The 20,701-nt window shown below is 52.8% G+C and overlaps 2 protein-coding genes and 1 long non-coding RNA gene across 14 annotated transcripts in view; 2 read left to right on the forward strand and 1 right to left on the reverse strand.

The window, feature by feature from the left end:
- The window catches only part of LOC105474439 (dynein axonemal heavy chain 2), a 122,311-nt gene extending 103,888 nt beyond the window's left edge, over nucleotides 1-18,423 (forward strand). For 6 of the 7 annotated variants that reach the window (XM_071082300.1, XM_071082304.1, XM_071082303.1 and 3 more), the window contains 23 exons: nucleotides 26-190; nucleotides 744-869; nucleotides 1,015-1,163; nucleotides 1,235-1,301; nucleotides 1,391-1,541; nucleotides 1,757-1,905; nucleotides 2,086-2,219; nucleotides 2,362-2,506; nucleotides 2,650-2,849; nucleotides 5,020-5,146; nucleotides 7,244-7,430; nucleotides 7,635-7,783; nucleotides 7,922-8,105; nucleotides 8,338-8,528; nucleotides 15,032-15,223; nucleotides 15,392-15,576; nucleotides 15,820-16,048; nucleotides 16,133-16,284; nucleotides 16,405-16,519; nucleotides 17,315-17,491; nucleotides 17,587-17,661; nucleotides 17,798-17,948; nucleotides 18,095-18,423. In XM_071082300.1, the coding sequence (XP_070938401.1) occupies nucleotides 26-190; nucleotides 744-869; nucleotides 1,015-1,163; nucleotides 1,235-1,301; nucleotides 1,391-1,541; nucleotides 1,757-1,905; nucleotides 2,086-2,219; nucleotides 2,362-2,506; nucleotides 2,650-2,849; nucleotides 5,020-5,146; nucleotides 7,244-7,430; nucleotides 7,635-7,783; nucleotides 7,922-8,105; nucleotides 8,338-8,528; nucleotides 15,032-15,223; nucleotides 15,392-15,576; nucleotides 15,820-16,048; nucleotides 16,133-16,284; nucleotides 16,405-16,519; nucleotides 17,315-17,491; nucleotides 17,587-17,661; nucleotides 17,798-17,948; nucleotides 18,095-18,249 (3,555 nt within the window). In that variant the 3' untranslated portion in view covers nucleotides 18,250-18,423. Of the gene's footprint in view, nucleotides 1-25; nucleotides 191-743; nucleotides 870-1,014; nucleotides 1,164-1,234; nucleotides 1,302-1,390; nucleotides 1,542-1,756; nucleotides 1,906-2,085; nucleotides 2,220-2,361; nucleotides 2,507-2,649; nucleotides 2,850-3,046; nucleotides 3,803-5,019; nucleotides 5,147-7,243; nucleotides 7,431-7,634; nucleotides 7,784-7,921; nucleotides 8,106-8,337; nucleotides 8,529-15,031; nucleotides 15,224-15,391; nucleotides 15,577-15,819; nucleotides 16,049-16,132; nucleotides 16,285-16,404; nucleotides 16,520-17,314; nucleotides 17,492-17,586; nucleotides 17,662-17,797; nucleotides 17,949-18,094 lie in introns of those variants that run through there. The other variant, XM_071082306.1, reaches the window with a different exon arrangement.
- Nucleotides 1-19,958, reverse strand: LOC112425271 (uncharacterized). Of its 3 annotated transcripts, none has more exons than XR_011615365.1 (5): nucleotides 19,858-19,958; nucleotides 17,825-17,918; nucleotides 12,384-12,448; nucleotides 7,624-7,768; nucleotides 1-139 (listed from the first exon to the last, which is right to left on the reverse strand). It is a non-coding gene; the product is annotated as an uncharacterized lncRNA (long non-coding RNA). The 3 variants fall into 3 exon arrangements; XR_003016338.2 differs by lacking the exon at nucleotides 19,858-19,958 and adding an exon at nucleotides 18,687-18,834; XR_011615366.1 differs by lacking the exons at nucleotides 17,825-17,918; nucleotides 19,858-19,958 and adding an exon at nucleotides 18,687-18,821.
- LOC105473717 (lysine demethylase 6B) overlaps nucleotides 18,918-20,701 on the forward strand; it is a 21,748-nt gene continuing 19,964 nt past the window's right edge. The window contains exon 1 of one of the 4 annotated variants that reach the window (XM_071082318.1): nucleotides 18,918-19,053. The gene's annotated coding sequence lies outside the window, so the exon portion shown is untranslated. Of the gene's footprint in view, nucleotides 19,054-20,080; nucleotides 20,180-20,701 lie in introns of those variants that run through there. The other 3 variants (XM_071082315.1, XM_071082313.1, XM_071082317.1) reach the window with 3 other exon arrangements.

The raw sequence follows: 20,701 nt of genomic DNA on the forward strand, positions 1-20,701 counted from the left end.
TGCGCTAAACTCCAATCTCTCCCAGGTAGCTGAGAAACTGGAGATGTTGAAGAAACAGTACGACGAGAAGCTGGCACAGAAGGAGGAGCTTCGCAAGAAGTCTGAAGAGATGGAGCTGAAGCTGGAGCGAGCCGGGATGCTGGTGTCGGGGTTGGCAGGCGAGAAGGCCAGATGGGAGGAGACAGTCCAGGTGAGATCGACTATACCACCTGGTGTCCTTTCCCTCTGCTCACCACTTCCAAGAGACCCATCCCTTTTAGCTTAAGGGGCAGTCAGGGAAAACCGGGACACCTGGGTATAGGGAACTCTAAGAACTGAGGTGTGGGAGCTCTTCCCCTCCCCCTGCACACCTTTGGTGAGAGCAATGGAAGGAAAGGCTTTTAGCACCATTAGGGATCTGCTTCAGTGTTTGGATAGGGCTGTGAAGCACACACAAGGACTCTTGATGTAGCCCACCGACCAGATAGAAAACAGACATGGCACATCCTGTTTCTGCTCTCAGTGAGCTCCTGGCTTCGCAAAAGGGTTGGGCCTTATCACCAGAATGTAAACATTGCCATTAGAGATAGAGAACTCGAAAGTAATTAGAACCAGGCTAGAGTTGTCAGGACGCAAAGGTTTAGGGGAAGGAAAGAACCTCTTTGAACTAGACAGTGTCCAGAGGAGGGTGCCTTCAAAAGCATTCCAAGAGTCTCCCAGAGTGCCGGGGCCCAGGCAGGCTTACCCTCCCTCCTGTCCGCCAGGGCCTGGAGGAGGACCTGGGCTACCTGGTCGGGGACTGTCTCCTGGCAGCTGCCTTCCTGTCCTACATGGGACCTTTCCTGACCAACTACCGGGATGAGATTGTCAACCAAATCTGGATCCGGAAGGTGAGATGGGGCTCAGGTATGATAAGCGAGCTCCGAAACCAGGGCTGGGGGCAGGACCTCTGGAAATATTAAGAGATAGCGTGAAGACGCAGGGGCTGCTGGGCTCAGCTCTTCAAGTTAAAGCTTGGGGCCTTTCTCTCCTCAGATCTGGGAGCTTCAGGTTCCTTGCTCCCCTTCCTTCGCCATTGATAACTTCCTGTCCAATCCTACCAAAGTCCGGGACTGGAACATCCAAGGGTTGCCCTCAGATGCCTTCTCCACGGAGAACGGCATCATCGTCACCCGAGGCAACAGGTAAGGTGCTGCTGGGCGTGGGGGTGGCGTGGGAGAGAGGGCCTCGCCTCTGACCTGTACTCCCCCTCCAGGTGGGCACTGATGATCGACCCTCAGGCCCAGGCCCTGAAATGGATTAAGAACATGGAAGGAGGCCAGGTGTGAGGCTGGGGGGCCGGATTAGTCCCCCTCTTCCTGAGGCCCCACCTCTCCCGCAGTGTTCCTTCACCTTCCCCCTTGCTCTCTAGGGCCTGAAGATCATTGACCTGCAGATGAGCGATTACCTGCGAATCCTAGAAAACGCCATTCAGTTTGGATACCCTGTGCTACTTCAGAATGTGCAGGAATATCTGGACCCCACACTCAACCCCGTGCTCAACAAATCTGTAGCCCGAATCGGTCAGGACAAGTCCCCAAGACCAGCCGAGTGGGATGCCAGGGAGGGAAGGACTGGCTCTCTGACTGTGTCCTGTTCTTACCTGTCCCTCTGTTCAGACAGCCCTGGGCTGGGGCCTTAGGACAGGCCGAGTCACTGCCCCTGGATGCCGGTGGGGGACGGGTTAGCCGGTACCTGTCACATGGAGTCCTTGCCCCTGACCCTTCTGTGGATGCAGGTGGTCGGCTGTTGATGCGCATTGGCGATAAGGAGGTGGAATACAATACCAGTTTCCGTTTCTACATCACCACCAAGCTCTCCAACCCCCACTACAGCCCAGAGACCTCAGCCAAGACCACCATCGTTAACTTTGCTGTTAAAGAACAGGTGGGTGCAGACCGAGGTCCAGACTGAGCTAGGGTGAAGCAGGAAGAATTGGGAAGGATTGAGAAAAGGGATAAGCTTGTTTGGGCAGCTGAGGATGATGGGTCTTTCGAGGTGGAAAGGGATGAGGAAGGTGAAGGTCAAAGGGGTGAGAGCCCCTCACTGTGAGTGCTGATGCCCCAGGGCCTTGAGGCCCAGCTGCTGGGCATCGTGGTGAGGAAGGAGCGGCCTGAGCTGGAGGAGCAGAAGGACTCACTGGTCATCAACATCGCGGCTGGCAAGAGGAAGCTCAAGGAGCTGGAGGATGAGATCCTGCGGTGAGGCCCTGCCTCCCCCTCCCACCGCCCCACAGGTCTACTCCCAGACAGCCTCTACCCAGTCTACCCCAGGCACGACAGCATCCCAGGGAGCCTGGTCCCCCTAACCCCTTGCTCCATGTGCCTCTGGGCCTCCCCCTAGGCTGCTGAATGAGGCTACCGGCTCCCTGCTGGATGACGTGCAGCTGGTGAACACGCTGCAGACCTCCAAGATCACGGCCACAGAGGTGACTGAGCAGCTGGAGACCAGTGAGACCACAGAGATCAACATTGACTTGGCCCGGGAGGTAAGCTCCTGGCCCTCCAGCCCTGCCTCCCGCCAGCCATCCAAGATGCAACTCCATCATGACGGCTCGAGACCCCTCCTTCCCTGAGCCCCTGCTCCCTGCCATGTCCCTCGGTGGCCCTGATTCCACTCCCCCGCTGGCAGGCTTACCGCCCGTGTGCCCAGCGGGCATCAATCCTGTTCTTCGTGCTCAATGATATGGGCTGCATCGACCCCATGTACCAGTTCTCACTGGATGCCTACATCAGCCTCTTCATCCTCAGCATCGACAAGAGCCACCGCAGCAATAAGCTGGAGGACCGCATTGACTATCTGAACGACTACCACACCTACGCTGTCTACAGGTCTGAGGGTGCCCCCAATATGCCCCAGCCCGGAGGCCGAGTGGTCGTGGTTCTTCGGGCCACTGTGCCTTCATGCTTTCCCGTGCTGCGGCTCTCAGCCCGCTGCTGTCCCTCGGCACATGTCCTCCCGGTAGCTCCTCGCTCTCATGGCTTAACCATCACCTGTGGGCTGACGATTCCCCATCTTCTGTCTGTAGCCCTCCCTTGAGCACTGGACTTGTCTACACAACTGTTGGCGATACCAGCACTGTCCAAACGTTAACGGGCAGGTAGCACACTGGCAATCTTGTGAAAATACTGGTTAGGATTTGGCAGGTCTGGGGTGGGGCCTGGGGTTCTGCAACTCTAACAAGCTCCCAGGGGCTGCCACTGCTCCTGGTCTGTGGATCACATTTGAGTAGCAAGGAACTGGACTTCTCTACCCTGACATCCCACAGACCCTTCAAGCTCAACTCGCTTCAGATCCAACTCATTCTCTTCCCTCTTCAGGTTCCTCATCCTTGGATGGCACCAACGCCCATGACCCAGTCACCCTAGCCAGAAATGGGGAGTTATCCTTTATTTTTTATAATTTTTATTTGTACAGACAGGGTCTCCCTATGTTGCCCTGGCTTGTCTCCAACTCCTGAGCTCATGGGATCCTCCTGCCATGGTCTCCCACAGTGTTGGGATTACAGGCGTGAGCCACCATGCCTGTCAAAAACTGGGAGCTATCCTTGACTCTTCCCTTTCAAAGCACTCACCGGGGGCCGGGCGCGGTGGCTCAAGCCTGTAATCCCAGCACTTTGGGAGGCCGAGACGGGCGGATCACGAGGTCAGGAGATCGAGACCATCCTGGCTAACCCGGTGAAACCCCGTCTCTACTAAAAAATACAAAAAAACTAGCCGGGCGAGGTGGCGGGCGCCTGTAGTCCCAGCTACTCGGGAGGCTGAGGCAGGAGAATGGCGTGAACCCGGGAGGTGGAGCTTGCAGTGAGCTGAGATCTGGCCACTGCACTCCAGCCTGGGCGACAGAGCGAGACTCCGTCTCAAAAAAAAAAAAACAAAAAAACAAAAAAACAAAAAAACAAAGCACTCACCGGGTTTTGTTCATGAATATTTCTGCAAACTGTTCCCCCCCCATCTTCCCACTGCTTGGCTGTACTTTAGCTCTGGCCCTGGTGATCCTTTTTTCTGAGTTGCACAATGGTCTTCTAGAGGTCCTCCTGCCTCTACCCACTGTCCCTCTCAACCTACCCTCCTGCATTGCCCACCTGAGCAAATCCGACCATGCTGCGTCCCAGGTCTGACTGCCAGTGGTTGGTTGCTTGATCCCAGTGGCCCACGAAAGCCCTCATGACCTGGCCTTCTCCTGCCTCAGCCTCACCTTTCCCACCTTGCACTGGGTGCCTGAGCATCCCTGACTGCCCTGCATGCTGTGCCCATCTCATGCTTTTGCTGATGCTGTGACCTCTCTGCCTCTCCCATGCCACCAGAAAACTCTGCTGCACCTTGAAGCAGCTCCTCTTGGAAACTTTCCCTGAGTCCAGCAGGCAGGGACATCATAACCAATAGCCTCTCTGTCCTCTCCGAGACTGTGGCTTATTCATCTTTGTGTCTTCAGGACCTAGCAGAGTGCCTGGCAAGATAGTAGGGGAAAAATGAATGTTTGTTTTTTTAATGGAACTGAATGACTAATTATAAGTGAATGGCTGGGCACGTTGGCTCGCTCCTGTAATCCCAGCACTTTGGGAGGCTGAGGTGGGTGGCTCACCTGAGGTCAGGAGTTCAAGACCAGCCTGGCCAACCTGGTGAAACCCTGTCTCTACTAAAAATACAAAAATTAGCCAGGCGTGGTGATGGACGCCTGTAATCCCAGCTACTCGGGAGGCTGAGGCAGGAGAATTGCTTGCACCTGGGAGGCCGAGGTTGCAGTGAGCCAAGATCGTGCCATTGCACTCCAGCCTGGGCGACAAGAGCGAAACTCAGTCTCAAAAAGTAATAATAATAAGTGAACTCTGGGAAATTATTATCTCTAGGCCCCTGAGTCCTTGGCTGTTTCCAGGAGGTGAGGATTAGAGGCTGGTGAGGTCCTCTGTGTGAGGCTGTGTGATAGTAGGATCATAGCATTCGTGTGGAGCATCAGCCCCCATTCCATCCTGTCCCTCCCTCCTCCCTGCCTTTCTCCCAGGTACACCTGCCGTACCCTTTTTGAACGCCACAAACTACTATTCAGTTTTCATATGTGTGCCAAAATATTGGAGACTTCTGGCAAGCTCAACATGGATGAATACAACTTCTTTCTACGTGGGGGTGTGGTGAGTTGGGCAGAGAGCACATCCCAGGATGGGATGGTCAAGGTTGGGGATGGTCAAGGTCAAGTGTGTCAAGGACTCCAGACCCAGAGGGTCAGGCCCACGGCATCAGTGAGTGAGCTGAGAAAATCCAGGCCAGCATCAGGTGCATGGTGAGCTCCCTGGGGCTGCGGAGGTGACTTGCTATGCGCCCCTTTGCACTCAGCACAGGCTGGGCTTTGTGGCATGTCTCACCTGTGACCCACAGATTGGCCTGATTTTGCCACTTTTTTACTGCCTTTCAAGACACTCCTTCCCTAGCCTGAGTTCCATGGTCGCCCTCACAATCTCTCCCTCACAGGTTCCTCAACCCCCGTTTTCCTCCTCTCTCTGTTGCGTCTATCACTCTGGCTAGCTCCAGCTCCTCTACCCCTCTGTCCCTATGTGGCCCGTGCACTGAACATGGCCGGGGAAGAACACATCCACAGTGACTGAACACGCTTTAAGTCCATGATCATGAACCCCAAGGAGGCCCTTAAGGCTTCTGGACAACCATACTGCACTCTCCCGCCCTCCTCGACAACATTTTCTTTACTTTTCCCACCTTCACTTCCCGCCTCTCACGCCAAACTCTCAACACAGCAACCAGAGAGGTCACGCTCTGTCACTCAGGCTGGACTGCAGGGGCAGTGATCTTGGCTCACTGCAGCCTCGACCTCCCGGGCTCAAGCCATCCTCCCACCTTAGCCTCTGGAATAGCTGGGACCACAGGCCTGTGCCACCACGCCTGGCTAATTTTTGTAGTTTTTGTAGAGGCGGCGTCCCACCATGTTGCCTAGGCTGATCTCGAACTCCTGGGCTCAAGTGATCCTCCCACCTCAGCCTCCCAAAGTGCTGGGATTATAGGTGTGAACCACTTTGCCCAGCCTGAGAGGTCCTTTTAAAGTGGATGCCATTGTGACGGGCTCCCAATGGCAGGTGCCACCTCCCACCACACAGCCCCCACTCCACGCCAGCCACGCAGGCCTCAATGCCCTCCCCAACCCCCCTGGCATGTCTCACCTCGGGGCCTTCGCGTGGCTGTGCCTTCTGCTGGAAGCCTACTCCCCGGCGTGTGCACCTGGCCGTCTCTCATCTCCTTCAAACCTCACCTCAGTGCGACCTAGATCTTCTTATTTATACTTCAAACTCCCCTCAACACAACCAGTCTCCCTTACCCTCCTCAGAGTATCCTATTTTTCCATAGCACTGCCATCTTTGCTATACTAGATAATTTACTTATTTGTTACGTTTTTGGTTCATAGTCTGCCCATGGGTTCACAATCCCATGTTAGAAAACAAAATCCCCAAGGGCAGAGATATTTTCCATTTTGCTCAGTAATGCATCCCAATGATTAAAATGCATAGTTGGTGAACAATAAATGTTTGTTAAGAAGAATGAATAAGCGAGTGAGCAAATGAATGAGTAAACAGTTTGTGCTTCTATGAAGGCCAGGCTACCAAGAAGTCATTAGGTTGGCGACATTATTACCAGGCAACCAGCAGAGGGCGCCAGCTTCCTAAATTTGAACCGTGAGGGCTAAGGGCAGGGTCTGAGTCCTAGACCCCCACGTTTATTCCCCAGGATCCCTGTATTCATCTCTTCACTCTCATACAAAACCCATTTTGGGCCGGGCGCGGTGGCTAACACCTGTAACCCCAGCACTTTGGGAGGCCGAGGAGGGTGGGTCACCTGAGATCAGGAGTTCAAGACCAGCCTGGTCAATACGGTGAAACCCCATCTGTACTAAAAATACAATAATTAGCTGGGTGTGGTGGTGTGCACCTGTAATCTCAGCTATTCCGGAGCCTGAGGCAGGATAATAGCTTGAACCTGGGGGTTAGAGGTTGCAGTGAGCCGAGATTGCACCATTGCACTCTGGCCTAGGTGACAAGAATGAGACTCCATCTCAAAAAAAAAGAAAAAAAGAAAAACAAAACAAAACAAAAAAACCTCCATTTTGGCTTTCCCACCGAGAGAGAGAGAAACAGAGAGAGAGAGAGACAGAAAGGAGAAAAAGATCACTCTTCTTTTGAAGTATTCCCAAGTCAATCCCTTTCTTTTTCTCCCACTCCCACCAGGTCCTGGATCGGGAGGGCCAAATGGACAACCCATGTACGAGCTGGCTTGCAGACGCCTACTGGGACAACATCACAGAGCTGGACAAACTGACCAACTTCCACGGACTCATGAACTCCTTTGAGCAGTACCCTCGTGACTGGCACCTGTGGTATACCCATGCTGCCCCGGAGAAGGCAATGCTGCCAGGTACCAGGCATCTGTACCCCACTCTCACTTTCTGCTTCCCTCCACTCAGCCGCATTCCTGCCCTTCCCGTTGTCCCCCATCCCCTCTCCCAGCTGGTGCCGGCCTCCTGGCCCGGAGCACATTCCCGGCAGGTGCCCTGTTGTCTGGATTCTCCGCTCTTCCAGACTCACTCCCTCTCCCTGCAATGACTCACCTCGTCCCCAGGTGAGTGGGAAAATGCCTGCAACGAAATGCAACGGATGCTGATCGTCCGCTCCCTGCGCCAGGACCGCGTGGCCTTCTGCGTGACCTCTTTCATCGTCACCAACCTTGGTTCCCGCTTCATCGAGCCGCCTGTGCTGAATATGAAGTTGGTCGGTGGCTCAGCTTCCTTGTCTCCACGGCCCCTGGGTCTTTCCTGCCTTCCTAGCTCTGTTTCAGTCTCCTGCATCTCTCTCTCCCACTTCGGTCATGTGGCCTTCTGCCTAATGCTATACCTGTGCTTCTGGCAGGTGATGGAGGATTCAACCCCACGATCCCCACTCGTGTTTATCCTGTCCCCTGGTGTGGACCCCACCAGTGCCCTGCTCCAGCTGGCAGAGCACACAGGCATGGCCCAGCGCTTCCATGCCCTGTCCCTGGGCCAGGGCCAGGCCCCTATCGCTGCCCGACTCCTCCGAGAGGGTGTTACTCAGGGTTGGTGTCCATCCTTTCTTTCACCCCCATCTTCAGCCCAGTCCTTGTCCTTAAAACTGCCAACCTCAAATACACTACTGTCCCTGTACCTCCCACTTCTGCAGAGGGTCCCAGAAGTGGCAGATCTGAGTGTTTGGCCCCACTAGCACCCCCGCCCCAATACCAGGTGGAAAGCATGAGGACAGGCAGGGCTTAGGAAATGATTCCCACTGAGCCTGGCATCTCCTTGCAGGACATTGGGTGTTCCTGGCAAACTGCCACCTCTCACTGTCTTGGATGCCTAATCTGGACAAGCTGGTGGAGCAGCTGCAGGTGGAGGACCCTCATCCATCCTTCCGCCTCTGGCTCAGCTCCAGCCCCCACCCAGACTTCCCTATCTCAATCTTGCAGGCCAGCATCAAGATGACCACAGAGCCACCAAAGGTATGTGGTCATAGACAAAGAGCATCAGCAGGGCCATCTGGTCCACCTTACCACCTGCCAGCACCAGAGAGAGGGCTCAACCTAACAACAACATGCTTTGATTTGATTGTCCTCAAAAAATTCCACCTCATTCCTCTTCTGTTTGTGCCAAACTCCTAGAACACAATAGTAATATCTAACATTTCTTGAGGGATTATCATGTGCCCAGGCACTGTTCTAAGTTTTTTATGTTTATTAACTCGTTTAATATGCGTGCGTGCACACACACATCGTGCAAGGTGAATACTGTTACCCCCATTTTAAAGATAGGAAACTGAGATACGGAAAGAGTAAATAAGTATTCCAGAGCCAGAGTTTGGGTAGTTGGGTCTCCAAATTCATTCTTTTATACCTCAGAACCTTCCTGCCTCCCACCATTTCCTTACATTCTCTTCCAAATGTCACACTTCCTGCCTCTTTGCCCTTCCTTTCCTCCAACTCTACTGAAATTTTTATCTCCAGTATCACAAGCTCATCACCAAATGCAATCATCACCACCCTCTAAAACCTGCCGTGTCACTGCGCTTCACCCACTCACCCCTGCTTAAACTATTTTAGTAGCTTTTCATTGCTCTTAGTCAAGATCAAAATCCTTTTTGCTCACCCTGTGAAAAGCACATGAACCAGTATGTATCATCCTCAACAGATAAGAGCTGTTTGAATCACGCATGGGTGCCTTTTATCATTCTTAATCCTCCTTGGCCACTTGGGGCAGCTGCCACAGTTGACTGTCCCTTTCCCTGGCTCCCTGACACATCGCTCCTGCTTTCCCCACTGTCTCCTGACATATCATTTGTTACTTCTGTGTTTCTTTTTCCTCTGCCTGTGGCCAGATTGCAATACTTACACCTTGACCTAAGGACTAAGAGGGGAGGGCCAAAGAGGGGAGGGACCCTCAGTCCTAGCCCAACGTTTCTCATTCTACATTTTCTCCTTTCACAAGTTGTTGGAGAAACTGTCCTTTCCTTTCTTTCTTTTTTTTTTTCTTTTTGTTTTTGAGATGGAGTCTCACTCTGTCACCCGGACTGGAGTGCAGCTCCGCTTCCCAGGTTCATGCCATTCTCCTGCCTCAGCCTCCCAAGTAGCTGGGATTACAGGTGCCCGCCACCACGCCCAGCTACTTTTTTGTATTTTTAGTAAAGACAGAATTTAACCGTGTTAGCCAGGATGGTCTTGATCTCCTGACCTCATGATCCGCCCACCTCGGCCTCCCAAAGTGCTGGGATTACAGGCGTGAGCCACCACGCCTGGTGAAATTGTCCTTTTCATTATTTCAACTCTAATCCCATCTCTGGCACCAGCACCAAAGTCAGTTCCAGCTCTGAATTGCCATCAGATTACAAAGCACTTCTTGGCACACCAGCACCACAATAGCACATTTGTTTCACACTCTTTTTTATCCCAACCCCCAAGACTCAGAATGTGATTGTGTTTAGAGACAGGATATATTTTTAGAAACAGTCTCGGACAGGCATGGTGGCTGAGGCTGGGTGTGGTGGCTCACACCTGTAATCCCAGCATTTGGGGAGGCTGAAACAGGTGGATCACCTGAGCTCAGGAAGGTGAGATATGGAGTTCAGGTGTGATAATCCCAGCTAGAAGTGGAGGTTGCAGGGAGCCCAGATTGTGCCATTGCACTGCAGCCTGGGTTCTGCCTCCCAGGTTCAAGAAATTCTCCTGTCTCAGGCACCCGCGTAGCTGGGATTTCAGGTGCGCGCCACTAAGCCCTGCTAATTTTTCCATTTTTAGTAGAGACAGGGTTTCGCCATGTTGGCCAGGCTGGTCTCGAACTCCTGACCTCAGGTGATCTGCCCACCTCAGCCTCCCAAAGTGCTGGGATTAGAGGGATTACAGGCGTGAGCCACCGCGCCCGGCCCTGGCCTGAGTTTTACTTCAAATAAGAAAGTCCCTGTATTCACAGCCACCAGTTGCCAGTTTGGGGTATAGTCCTGGAGTATATTCCTGGGTCATTTCCTGCTATCCCGTCTTTTTTAAAAGCTAGCTAGTAAGTAGATACAAAAGAAGATTTATAAAATATATGCAAGTTATAAAGGATCACGATTCCATGAATATCTGTGTGCCCATCATCCTTTTTTTTTTTTTGAGATGGAGTCTCGCTCTGTCGCCCAGGCTGGAGTGTAGTGGCGCCATCTCGGCTCACTGAAATAGCTGCCTCCCGGATTCAAGCGATTCTCCTGCCTCAGCCTCTGAGTAGCTGGGACTACAGGTGCACACCACCACACCTGGCTAATTTTTGTATTTTTAGTAGAGATGGAGTTTCATCATGTTGGCCAGGCTGGTCTCGAACTCCTGACCTCAGGCGATCCGCCCCTCAACCTTCCGAGGTGCTGGGATTACAGGTGTGAGCCACCATGCCCAGCCCATCATCCTTCTAAGAAAGAAAAATCCCAGCATTTTTTTTTGAAGTCCTGGTGTGCCTCTTCCCAGTCTCATCACTTTCCCTCCCTACTCAGAGGAAACCACTCTTCTGAATCTTTTATTTGTCATTTTCTTTATAATTTTTTTCTTTTTCTCTGGAGTTAGAGATTCTTTATCGTAATGCTTTATCATTTGTATTGCTAATGCAACCATTGTATGTATGTTTCTCTGCAACTTGCTTTTTTCATTCAACATTATGTGCTTGACATTCATTCATGATGTTCTTCATGTTTTGTAGTTCTTTGTATATTCCAGATCCTAATCCTTTGTCAGTCATGTGTTTTGTGGTTTGTCTCTTCTCTTTTATGCTGTTTTTTGGTGAAGAGAATTCTTAATTTTTATGAGGTTGAATTTAGCTATCTTTCATTTTTTAAATGGTTTGTGTTCCTTTGTCTTGTTCAAGAAATCCTTGCTTACTTTAAGACTGTAAAAGTACTCTCCTATACTTGCCTTCCAAAAAATTTATAATTTGACTTTCACATTTAAGTTTTTAATCACTTGGAATTCACTTTTGTGACGTGGTATCAGGTAGAGGTCCAATTTTCTTTTGTTTTTGTTTTGTTTTGTTTTGTTTTGAGACAGAGTCTTGCTCTGTCACCCAGGCTGGAGTGCAGTGGTGCAATCTCAGCTCACAGCAATCTCTGCCTCCCAGGTTCTCCAGAGTAGCTGAGATTACAGGCACCTGCCACCCTGCCCAGCTAATTTTGTTATTTTTTGTAGAGACGGGGTTTCACCATGTTGACCAGGCTGGTCTCGAACTTCTGACCTCAGGTGATCCAACCACCTCAGCCTTCCAAAGTGTTGGGATTACAGGCATCAGCCATTGCGCCCAGCCAATTTTATTTATTTCTACCTGGATAACCAATTCTCCCAGTACCACTTCTCAAATACTACGAAAGCACCTTTCTGATCCATAGTGCCTGCTCAGCCTTCAATCATGTTTCCATATATGTATGGGTTTCAGGGTCCTTTATTCTGTTCATTGGTCAAATTGTTTTATCCTGGAATCAATACTTTAGTCTTTGTTTGTTTGTTTGTTTGGGATGGAGTCTCGCTCTGTGGCCCAGACTGGAGTGCACTGGCACCATCTTGGCTCACTGCAACCTCTGCCTCCCAGGCTCTAGCAATCCTTCCACCCGCACCTTACAGGTGTGCGCCACCACTCTGGCTAATTTTTTATTTTTTTTGTAGAGACTGGGTTTCACCATGTTGGCCAGGCTGGTCTTGGACTCCTGGGCTTAAGCTGTCCTCCGCTTCAGCCTCCCAAACTGCTGGGATTACAGGTGTAACCCACAGTGCCATGCTGATATATTTTAGTCTTAATTACCATATAGTTTTATAATAATTCTTGATAGCTGGTAAGGCACATCCTCTTACCTTATTCTTCTTCAGGCTATTCTTAACCTTTTATTTTCCAATATAAATTTTAGAATTCGTTTGTCCTACAAAAAAAAATTATATTGATCAATTTGGGGAAAATTGACATCCTTAGGACAATGAAGCTCCTAATCTGTAAGTATATCTCTCCATTTATTCATTTTTTCCTTTTTTTTTTAGAGAGAGAGGGTCTTACTTTATAGCCTAGGTTGAAGTGCAGTGGTACAATCATAGCACAGTGGGATTGCAGGTGGCATGAGCCACTGTTCCCAGCCTCCATTTATTCTTTATTTTAATAAAATTCTGTAATGTTCTTTTTTTCTTTTCTTTTCTTTTCTTTTTTTTTTTTGAGACGGAGTCTGGCTCTGTCGCCCAGGCTGGAGTGCAGTGGCCGGATCTCAGCTCACTGCAAGCTCCGCCTCCTGGGTTTACGCCATTCTCCTGCCTCAGCCTCCCGAGTAGCTGGGACTACAGGTGTCCGCCACCTCGCCCGGCTAGTTTTTTGTATTTTTTTTAGTAGAGACAGGGTTTCACTGTGTTAGCCAGGATGGTCTTGATCGCCTGACCTCGTGATCCGCCCATCTCGGCCTCCCAAAGTGCTGGGATTACAGGCTTGAGCCACCGTGCCTGGCCTTTTTTTTTTTAAATAGAGACAGAGTCTTGTTATGTTGCCCAGGTTGGTCTCAAACTCCGAGGCTCAAGTGATCCTCCCATCTTGGCCTCCCAAAGTGCTGAGATTACAGGTGTGAGCCACCATGCCTGGCCTAAAATTCTGTGATTTTCTCCATAAATAATCATACATTTTAATTGGATTTATTTCTGGGTACTTGACATATCTTGATGTCATAAATGGCATTTTTTAAAAAGTCACATATTATTTTTGTTACTGCTATCCAGTATTCCTCAAATTTATCACTATTCCATTCTGTCAGTCATAGGTAAGTCTTTTTAAAACGCTGTTTGGGCCGGGCGCGGTGGCTCAAGCCTGTAATCCCAGCACTTTGGGAGGCGGAGGCGGGTGGATCACGAGGTCAGGAGATCGAGACTATCCTGGCTAACATGGTGAAACCCCGTCTCTACTAAAAATACAAAAAACTAGCCGGGCGTGGTGGCGGGCGCCTGTAGTCTCAGCTACTTGGGAGGCTGAGGCGGGAGAATGGCGTGAACCCGGGAGGCGGAGCTTGCAGTGAGCCGAGATCACGCCACTGCACTCCAGCCTGGGAGACACAGCTAGACTCCGTCTCAAAAAAAAAAAACAAAAAACAAAAAACAAAAACAAAAACAAAAAAACGCTGTTTGAACAGATCGTGGTCCTGCTCAAGATAGAGAGTGGCTCCATGATGCCCGTTGAATCAAGTCCAAATGGCTCAAACATTCACCATTTTTTTTTTTTTCTGAGACAGAGTCTCGCTCTGTAGCCCAGGCTGGAGTGCAGTGGCATGATCTCAGCTCACTGAAACTTCCGCCTCCTGGGTTCAAGCAATTCTTCTGCCTCAGCCTCCCAAGTAGCTGGGACTACAGGTGTGTGTCACCATGCCTGGCTAATTTTTGTATTTTTAGCAGAGAGGGGTTTCACCATATTGGCCAGGCTGGTCTCAAACTCCTGACCTCGTGATCTGCCCACCTCAGCCTCCCAAAGTGCTGAGATTACAGGCATGAGCCCGACATCCATTATTCTTATTGCATCTCCATCTATCCATGGCCCTCCTCTTCCCACCTGAGCACCTGCACTTGACTTCAGCCGGGCTCATCTTCTCACTTTATTCTGTCCTCGGTGCCTCTATTCAACTCCTTCCATCTCCAGGAAAGCAAGACTGTCCTCTCAAGCCTAGTCATATCCTTTCCATTTGGAAGGCTTAGTTCAAGTCCCAGCTTGCTCATGGAGCCTAATAATGCCAGTCACATAGACTATCCCTCCTTGATGACATATTATGGGCTTTTCAATCTACACTAAACTTTGCACACAATTCTGTACATTTTTGTTAGTTGCATGTGTATGTATTTATCTTTGTTCATATTTTCTGGCACCCCAAATTGCGCTGGCCTACCTACCACTGAGAAGATCAGGGCTGAGAGGATCAAAAGTGGTGGGACGGCCGGGTGCGGTGGCTCACACCTGTAATCCCAGCACTTTGGGAGGCTGAAGCGGGTGGATCGCTTGAGGTCAGGAGTTTGAGACCAGCCTGGTCAACATAGTGAAACCCTGTCTCTACTAAAAATACAAAAAATTGGCCAGGCATGGTGGCGGGCGCCTATAATCACAGCTACTCCGGAGGCTGAGGCAGGAGAATCCCTTGAACCCGGGAGGCGGAGGTTGCAGGGAGCTGAGATCATGCCATTGCACTCTAGCCTGGGCAACAAGAATGAAACTCCATCTCAAAAAAAAAAAAAAAAAAAAAAAAAAAAAATGGTGGGACAAGAAGGCAGGGCTGCCGGAAGCCCATATAGTTCCTGTCTGTGAACTGGAGAAAGGCACTCAGCCTTGTGGAGGAATGCAGATTGTGGCACGTAGATCAAGGGCTGCATTTCAGCCTCCACTCATCCTTTCAGCCAGTGCCTGAAGAACCTCCACAACTGTACATGGCGGTGCTAGTGGCAGGTCTGAGTATGATGCATGTCACCCCATCTTTGTATTTCATTGTCCCCAGGGCCTAAAGGCCAACATGACACGTCTTTACCAACTAATGTCAGAACCACAGTTTTCCCGCTGCTCCAAACCTGCCAAATACAAGAAGCTGCTGTTTTCACTCTGTTTCTTCCACTCTGTATTACTTGAACGCAAAAAGTTCCTGCAGCTTGGCTGGAACATAATCTATGGCTTCAATGACTCTGACTTTGAGGTTTGTATTAGCCAGGGGTCCTCATCCCAGCCCTCTCTCCTCATACTTCCTACCCCATGGCTCCCCTGTGGGACTATCCATGGGCAGAAAACCTGTGTTGAAGCCCCATTGGCAGATTTCCTGCCATAACTCTGTGGGAATGGGGGCTTGGGTTGGGACCATGCCTAGGTGTCAGAGAACTTGCTGAGCCTCTATCTGGATGAGTACGAGGAGACACCTTGGGATGCACTTAAGTACCTCATTGCCGGCGTCAACTATGGTGGACATGTCACAGATGACTGGGACCGGCGCCTGCTGACCACCTACATCAATGATTACTTCTGTGACCAGTCTCTATCAATTCCCTTCTACCGGTGAGGGGGAGGTGGCACTGGGCAGGGAGCCAGAGGTCACAAGCCAGCCAGGTGGCGGGATCAGGGGTGGGGGAAATGTTTGAGGAGAGGACATGAAATTGGGAGAAGACAGAGTTTGTGGGATTTGGAGGGGGAGCAGGGCAGGGGGCTGGACAAATGGGACATGCATAGGCTTGGGGTCTTGGCCTGGCATTGAGGCCTGAGTCCCCATAATGTGGCAGTAATTATGCTATGACTCCCTAGGTTGTCAGCACTGGAGACTTATTTCATCCCCAAGGATGGGAGCCTGGCTTCTTACAAGGAATACATCAGTTTATTGCCTGGCATGGACCCCCCTGAGGCCTTTGGCCAGCACCCCAATGCTGATGTGGCCTCTCAGATCACTGAGGCACGAACCCTCTTTGATACTTTGCTTTCCTTGCAACCTCAGATTACACCCACCAGGGCTGGAGGCCAGACCCGGGAAGAGAAGGTAGAAAGAGCCCGGCCTGTGGCAGGGTAGGGGAGGTAAGTGATGAGAAGAGGGGGCTACACTCAAGAGCTCCTCTCTGCTCAGGTCCTTGAGTTGGCCGCTGATGTGAAGCAGAAGATCCCTGAAATGATCGACTATGAGGGGACCCAAAAACTGCTAGCTCTTGACCCCTCCCCTCTCAATGTGGTCCTTCTGCAGGAGATCCAGAGATATAACACACTGATGCAGACCATCCTGTAAGACGGATCGGGAACTCTGCAGAACATGGGAGGGGGTGAGGAGAGGCCTTCGCCTTCTGGCTAGAATGACGTTCCCAGGCCCACCCCATCTCTAACACTCCACCTCATCCTGCTCAGGTTCTCACTGACAGACCTAGAGAAAGGCATCCAGGGGCTCATCGTCATGTCTACAAGCCTGGAAGAGATTTTCAATTGCATCTTTGATGCCCACGTTCCTCCACTCTGGGGAAAGGCAAGATTATACCATTGTTGATCCTTCTCCAACAATGAGCTCCCCTCTCAATCCTGTACCCCCCAGTCTCCTGGTTCTAGGTAGGCATATAGCAAACTGTAGGGAGCCTAAACTTTGAAGTTAGATAGGTTCAAGTTTGAAACCTGGCTTTGCCATTCATTGACTGACTTCTTACAATTTATTAACTTACAGACTTAGGGCAAATTACTAACCTCTCTAAGGATGTTTCAACGATTCCCAGTATTGTGCATACCACTCAGTAGGTGCTTTGTTAATGGTACCTGGTTAATATTACTGCAGTCATTGTTATTAATGAATAGCTGTCATTGTATGCCTTTTTCCTGGAAGTCGGCTTTGGAGAGTTTTGTTCACCTGTAGTTGGGGAACAGGGGCTGACACCACATAGTCTTCTCATATCTGCTTCAGGGGCTCAAAATAAAGATTTGGGCTGGGCGCGGTGGCTCACGCCTGCAATCTCAGCACTTTGGGAAGCCGAGGCGGGTAGATCACCTGAGTTCCGGAGTTTGAGACCAGCCTGGTCAACATGGTGAAACCCCGTCTCTACTAAAAAATATAAAAATTAGCCAGGCGTGGTGGTGGGCGCCTGTAATCCCAGCTACTTGGGAGGCTGAGGCAGGAGAATCACTTGAACTCGGGAGGCGGAGGTTGCAATGAGCCAAGATTGCACCACTGCACTCCAGCCTGGGTGACAAGAGTGAAACTCTGTCTCAAAATAAATAATATGGATTCGAATCCATGGCTAAATGAATGAATACACACGCACTCCTTCCCCAGGCATACCCCTCACAAAAGCCATTGGCTGCTTGGACCCGGGACTTGGCCATGCGTGTGGAGCAGTTTGAGCTGTGGGCCAGCCGGGCCCGGCCTCCTGTGATCTTCTGGTTGTCTGGTTTCACCTTTCCCACTGGCTTCCTCACTGCTGTGCTGCAGTCTTCAGCTCGCCAAAACAATGTGAGCAATATACAAAGTGTGAGGGGGATGTTGCTGGGGCCATGTATGTGTTCTCCTCTTCGGGGTCCTCCCTTATTCTCACCTTCAACCCCCAGGTTTCAGTGGACAGCCTCTCCTGGGAGTTTATCGTTTCCACTGTGGATGACAGCAACCTAGTGTATCCCCCTAAGGTGGGAGCCAGTTGTGCTTGATGCTCTGAGCAAAAATGGGAAATAATTGGACAAGAAGGGAGGAGAGAGGGAGTAGGCCAGGGGCGCCGGCAACTGAAGTCTAGCTTCTCCCAGACCTGCTCCCATTTCTCCCCAGGATGGTGTCTGGGTCCGGGGCCTGTACCTGGAAGGTGCTGGCTGGGACCGGAAGAACTCCTGCTTGGTGGAGGCAGAGCCCATGCAGCTTGTCTGCCTCATGCCCACGATCCACTTCCGGCCTGCAGAGAGCCGCAAGAAGAGCGCCAAGGGTGGGACAGCTCCCCAGGCAGGACCTGCCTGCCCACTCCCTAGTTTGGAACCTAACCCATTCTCTACTCCAGCCCATCCCACACCCGCGCCTGCCCTGCTCTCCCGGAGGCTCCAAGGATCTGACTCCGCCTCTCCTTTCCCCCAGGCATGTACTCCTGCCCCTGCTATTACTATCCCAACCGGGCAGGCAGCTCAGACCGAGCCTCCTTTGTCATCGGCATTGACCTGCGGTCTGGGGCCATGACATCTGATCATTGGATCAAGAGGGGTACTGCTCTACTCATGAGCCTGGACAGCTGAGACCTCCTCCCCTTCTCCGCTTGAGAGAGGGTGGGGGACTCCAGGAGCTCAGACAGATGTTGCACCTAGGACTGAGGCGGGACCTCACTCAGACTTTGACCTTGGCCGAATTTGTGTGATGTGGCCCTGGAAATACCTAGCCGTGTTAGCCATAAAAGTGAAAGTTGTATTGAAGCTCAGTGCTGTAAAACACCCGCGACAACAAGCCTTAAGTCTCTCAATGCAATGGTGAGGGTCTGGGGAGGGAGGAAGCCCGAGCCTCACAGAGGACAGAGCTACTGGGGAGGTGCTACTGGACGGGGAAAGAAATAAGGGAGGTGGGGCGGCCTGGAGAGGAACGGAGGCGTGGCTCTGAACGAATGGGCAGGGCGGAGCCGCCAGAAGAGGCTGTGGCTTAAGTCTCTGGGCAGGACATCAGTGGGCGGGGCGGGGCTTACCTTAGAAGGGCGCGTGATCCAAATGGGGTAGGGATTTGTCAGGCAGGGATCAGGGCTGAACCCCGTACACTGCACCCTGAACCCCCCACCCCGCACCCGGCATCCTAGTCGGCACCCGCCCTGAGGCTAGCGGGACCGGCAGAAGACGGGGCGGAGCCGGAGAAGGGGACTTGAGCGCGAGGAGGGGCGGGACCACGAGAAGGGGGCGGGGCTGGGGAGTGGGGGTGCGGGTGTTTGTGTTGGAAAATCCAACTGCGCCACTGGGCGGAGCGGCCCCCCCAGCCCCGGCCTGGGAGAAGGGGGGGCCGCTCGACCCCCTGGGATACCTTGGGGAGCCTGAACACCTGGGACCCCCCCCCAGAACCAGGTAACGGGGAGCCGCGAGGACGTCTGGAAAGAGGGAAACCTTCCCGGTGCAGCGGGGCAGGACGCCTGAGTCTCTGGAGGGGTAGAGCTGGGGATGGACGTTGGGGTCTTGGGAAGGGCACTGGGAAGAAGACTGGGGCGAAGGTTATGGGTCCCCTAGAAGAGAGTACGGCGGGGAAGGAGGAAGAACTGGGAGGCAGATGTCTCAGGTTCCAGATGTCCAGAGGGGCCTGAAAGGACTCCCCGTTCCCCTTGGGCTGGGATTCCCCTTCCCGACTCCAGGGCGGGGCGGGGCGCGGCGGTCCTCACTGAAGGGCAGGACTAAAGGGCAGAGTTTGCAGACAGGCCAATGCCATGGCCCAGTAAGGTCAGATGGGTCAGACTTGGGTGTGTCCCGGTCCCAGGGCTACTTAAAGTCTCCCTCCAGTTCTCTGCGCGGGTAGGTGTAGAAGCCGCAGCCTGACCTTCCCACCAGCGGCCCCGAGAGCCTCCCAGCGGCAGCCTTCGCCTCTATCCCATTCCCCCCACTGCGCCTCCCCTTCACTCTGTCTCGCCCCGCTAGCCTCCTCATCCCTAGTTTTGCTCCCACTCTGCCGTTCCCGAGCCCTCGCGCGCCCCGCACGGCTTCTCGGTGCGGAACCTTCCCAACGTAGCCACAAGATGGCGAGGGCGAGACGCGCACCCAGGGCAGCTGGGAGTGCGGGTGGGGGATGTGACCGTGAAAGTAGTGAAGCCCCCCGCCCCGGTCCGAGGGAAAGGTGGGCTGAGGCCCCCACTTGACTTCCTGTCATCTGGGCCCCCTCACAGGAAATTGTGGGCAGGAGGTCGCAGCGCAGAAGATGGGGAGGAGGCTGGGGACTCTCTCAATCTCCACCTCTCCGGGCAGGGGTAAATAGTGGGGAGGGGAGCATGCGGGGCGGTTGCTAAGCGACGTAGATTCGTTTCCTGTTTGCTGCAGCTTATGTTATGACACTGAGGGGGGAGGTTAGAGACAGCGGAGGGCCAGAAGACTGTAGGGAAGATCGAGGGCAGGACGCCTGGTTCCCGGGACAGGAAGAGCCCTGGGAGGAAAGCGGGGAGGCAGCGAGCTGCGCCGCGACCGAAGGGGACTCGGCGATTGTCCGGAGGTGGGAGGGACCGAGGCGCAGCGTTCACCTCGGCTCCCCTTCCCTCACCGGGGTTGCTTGCCTTGTTGCCAGAGTAACTGGTGGGCGAGAATTGGGAGCCGGATTCCCGAGCTCTCCCGTCCGCCCAATCCGCTCCAGAGGTCGGCCCTGACGTCAGGGCCCTGGCAGCCAATGCGGAAGGGGCATGATAGCGACAGGAAAGGGAGAGGGGAGGGGCAGCGGCGGAGGCTGGGAGGCAGCAGCTGCCCGGGACCCGCACGTGCACTCCCACACGCTCGCGCCCACCCCCCGCCCTGCACCGCACGCGCCCGAGCACCCCCTTGCGCCTGCGCGGCGAGCCGGGCGCCCCCTCCCCTGTGTGGCGTCCGTGTAAAGCCGCCGAGGCTGCGCTCCTCAGCCCTTGGGGACCCTCATGTCTCGGTCGGTCTGCACCGTTTCACGGGTCGCGACCATAATGCCCAACCTGGCTCGGGAGGGTCGACTACCTGTTCCCCACCTCCCCCCAGCTGGCGCCCCACACTC

Source organism: Macaca nemestrina, chromosome 17 (assembly GCF_043159975.1).
Source record: "Macaca nemestrina isolate mMacNem1 chromosome 17, mMacNem.hap1, whole genome shotgun sequence".
NCBI classification, from domain to species: Eukaryota; Metazoa; Chordata; class Mammalia; order Primates; family Cercopithecidae; genus Macaca; species Macaca nemestrina.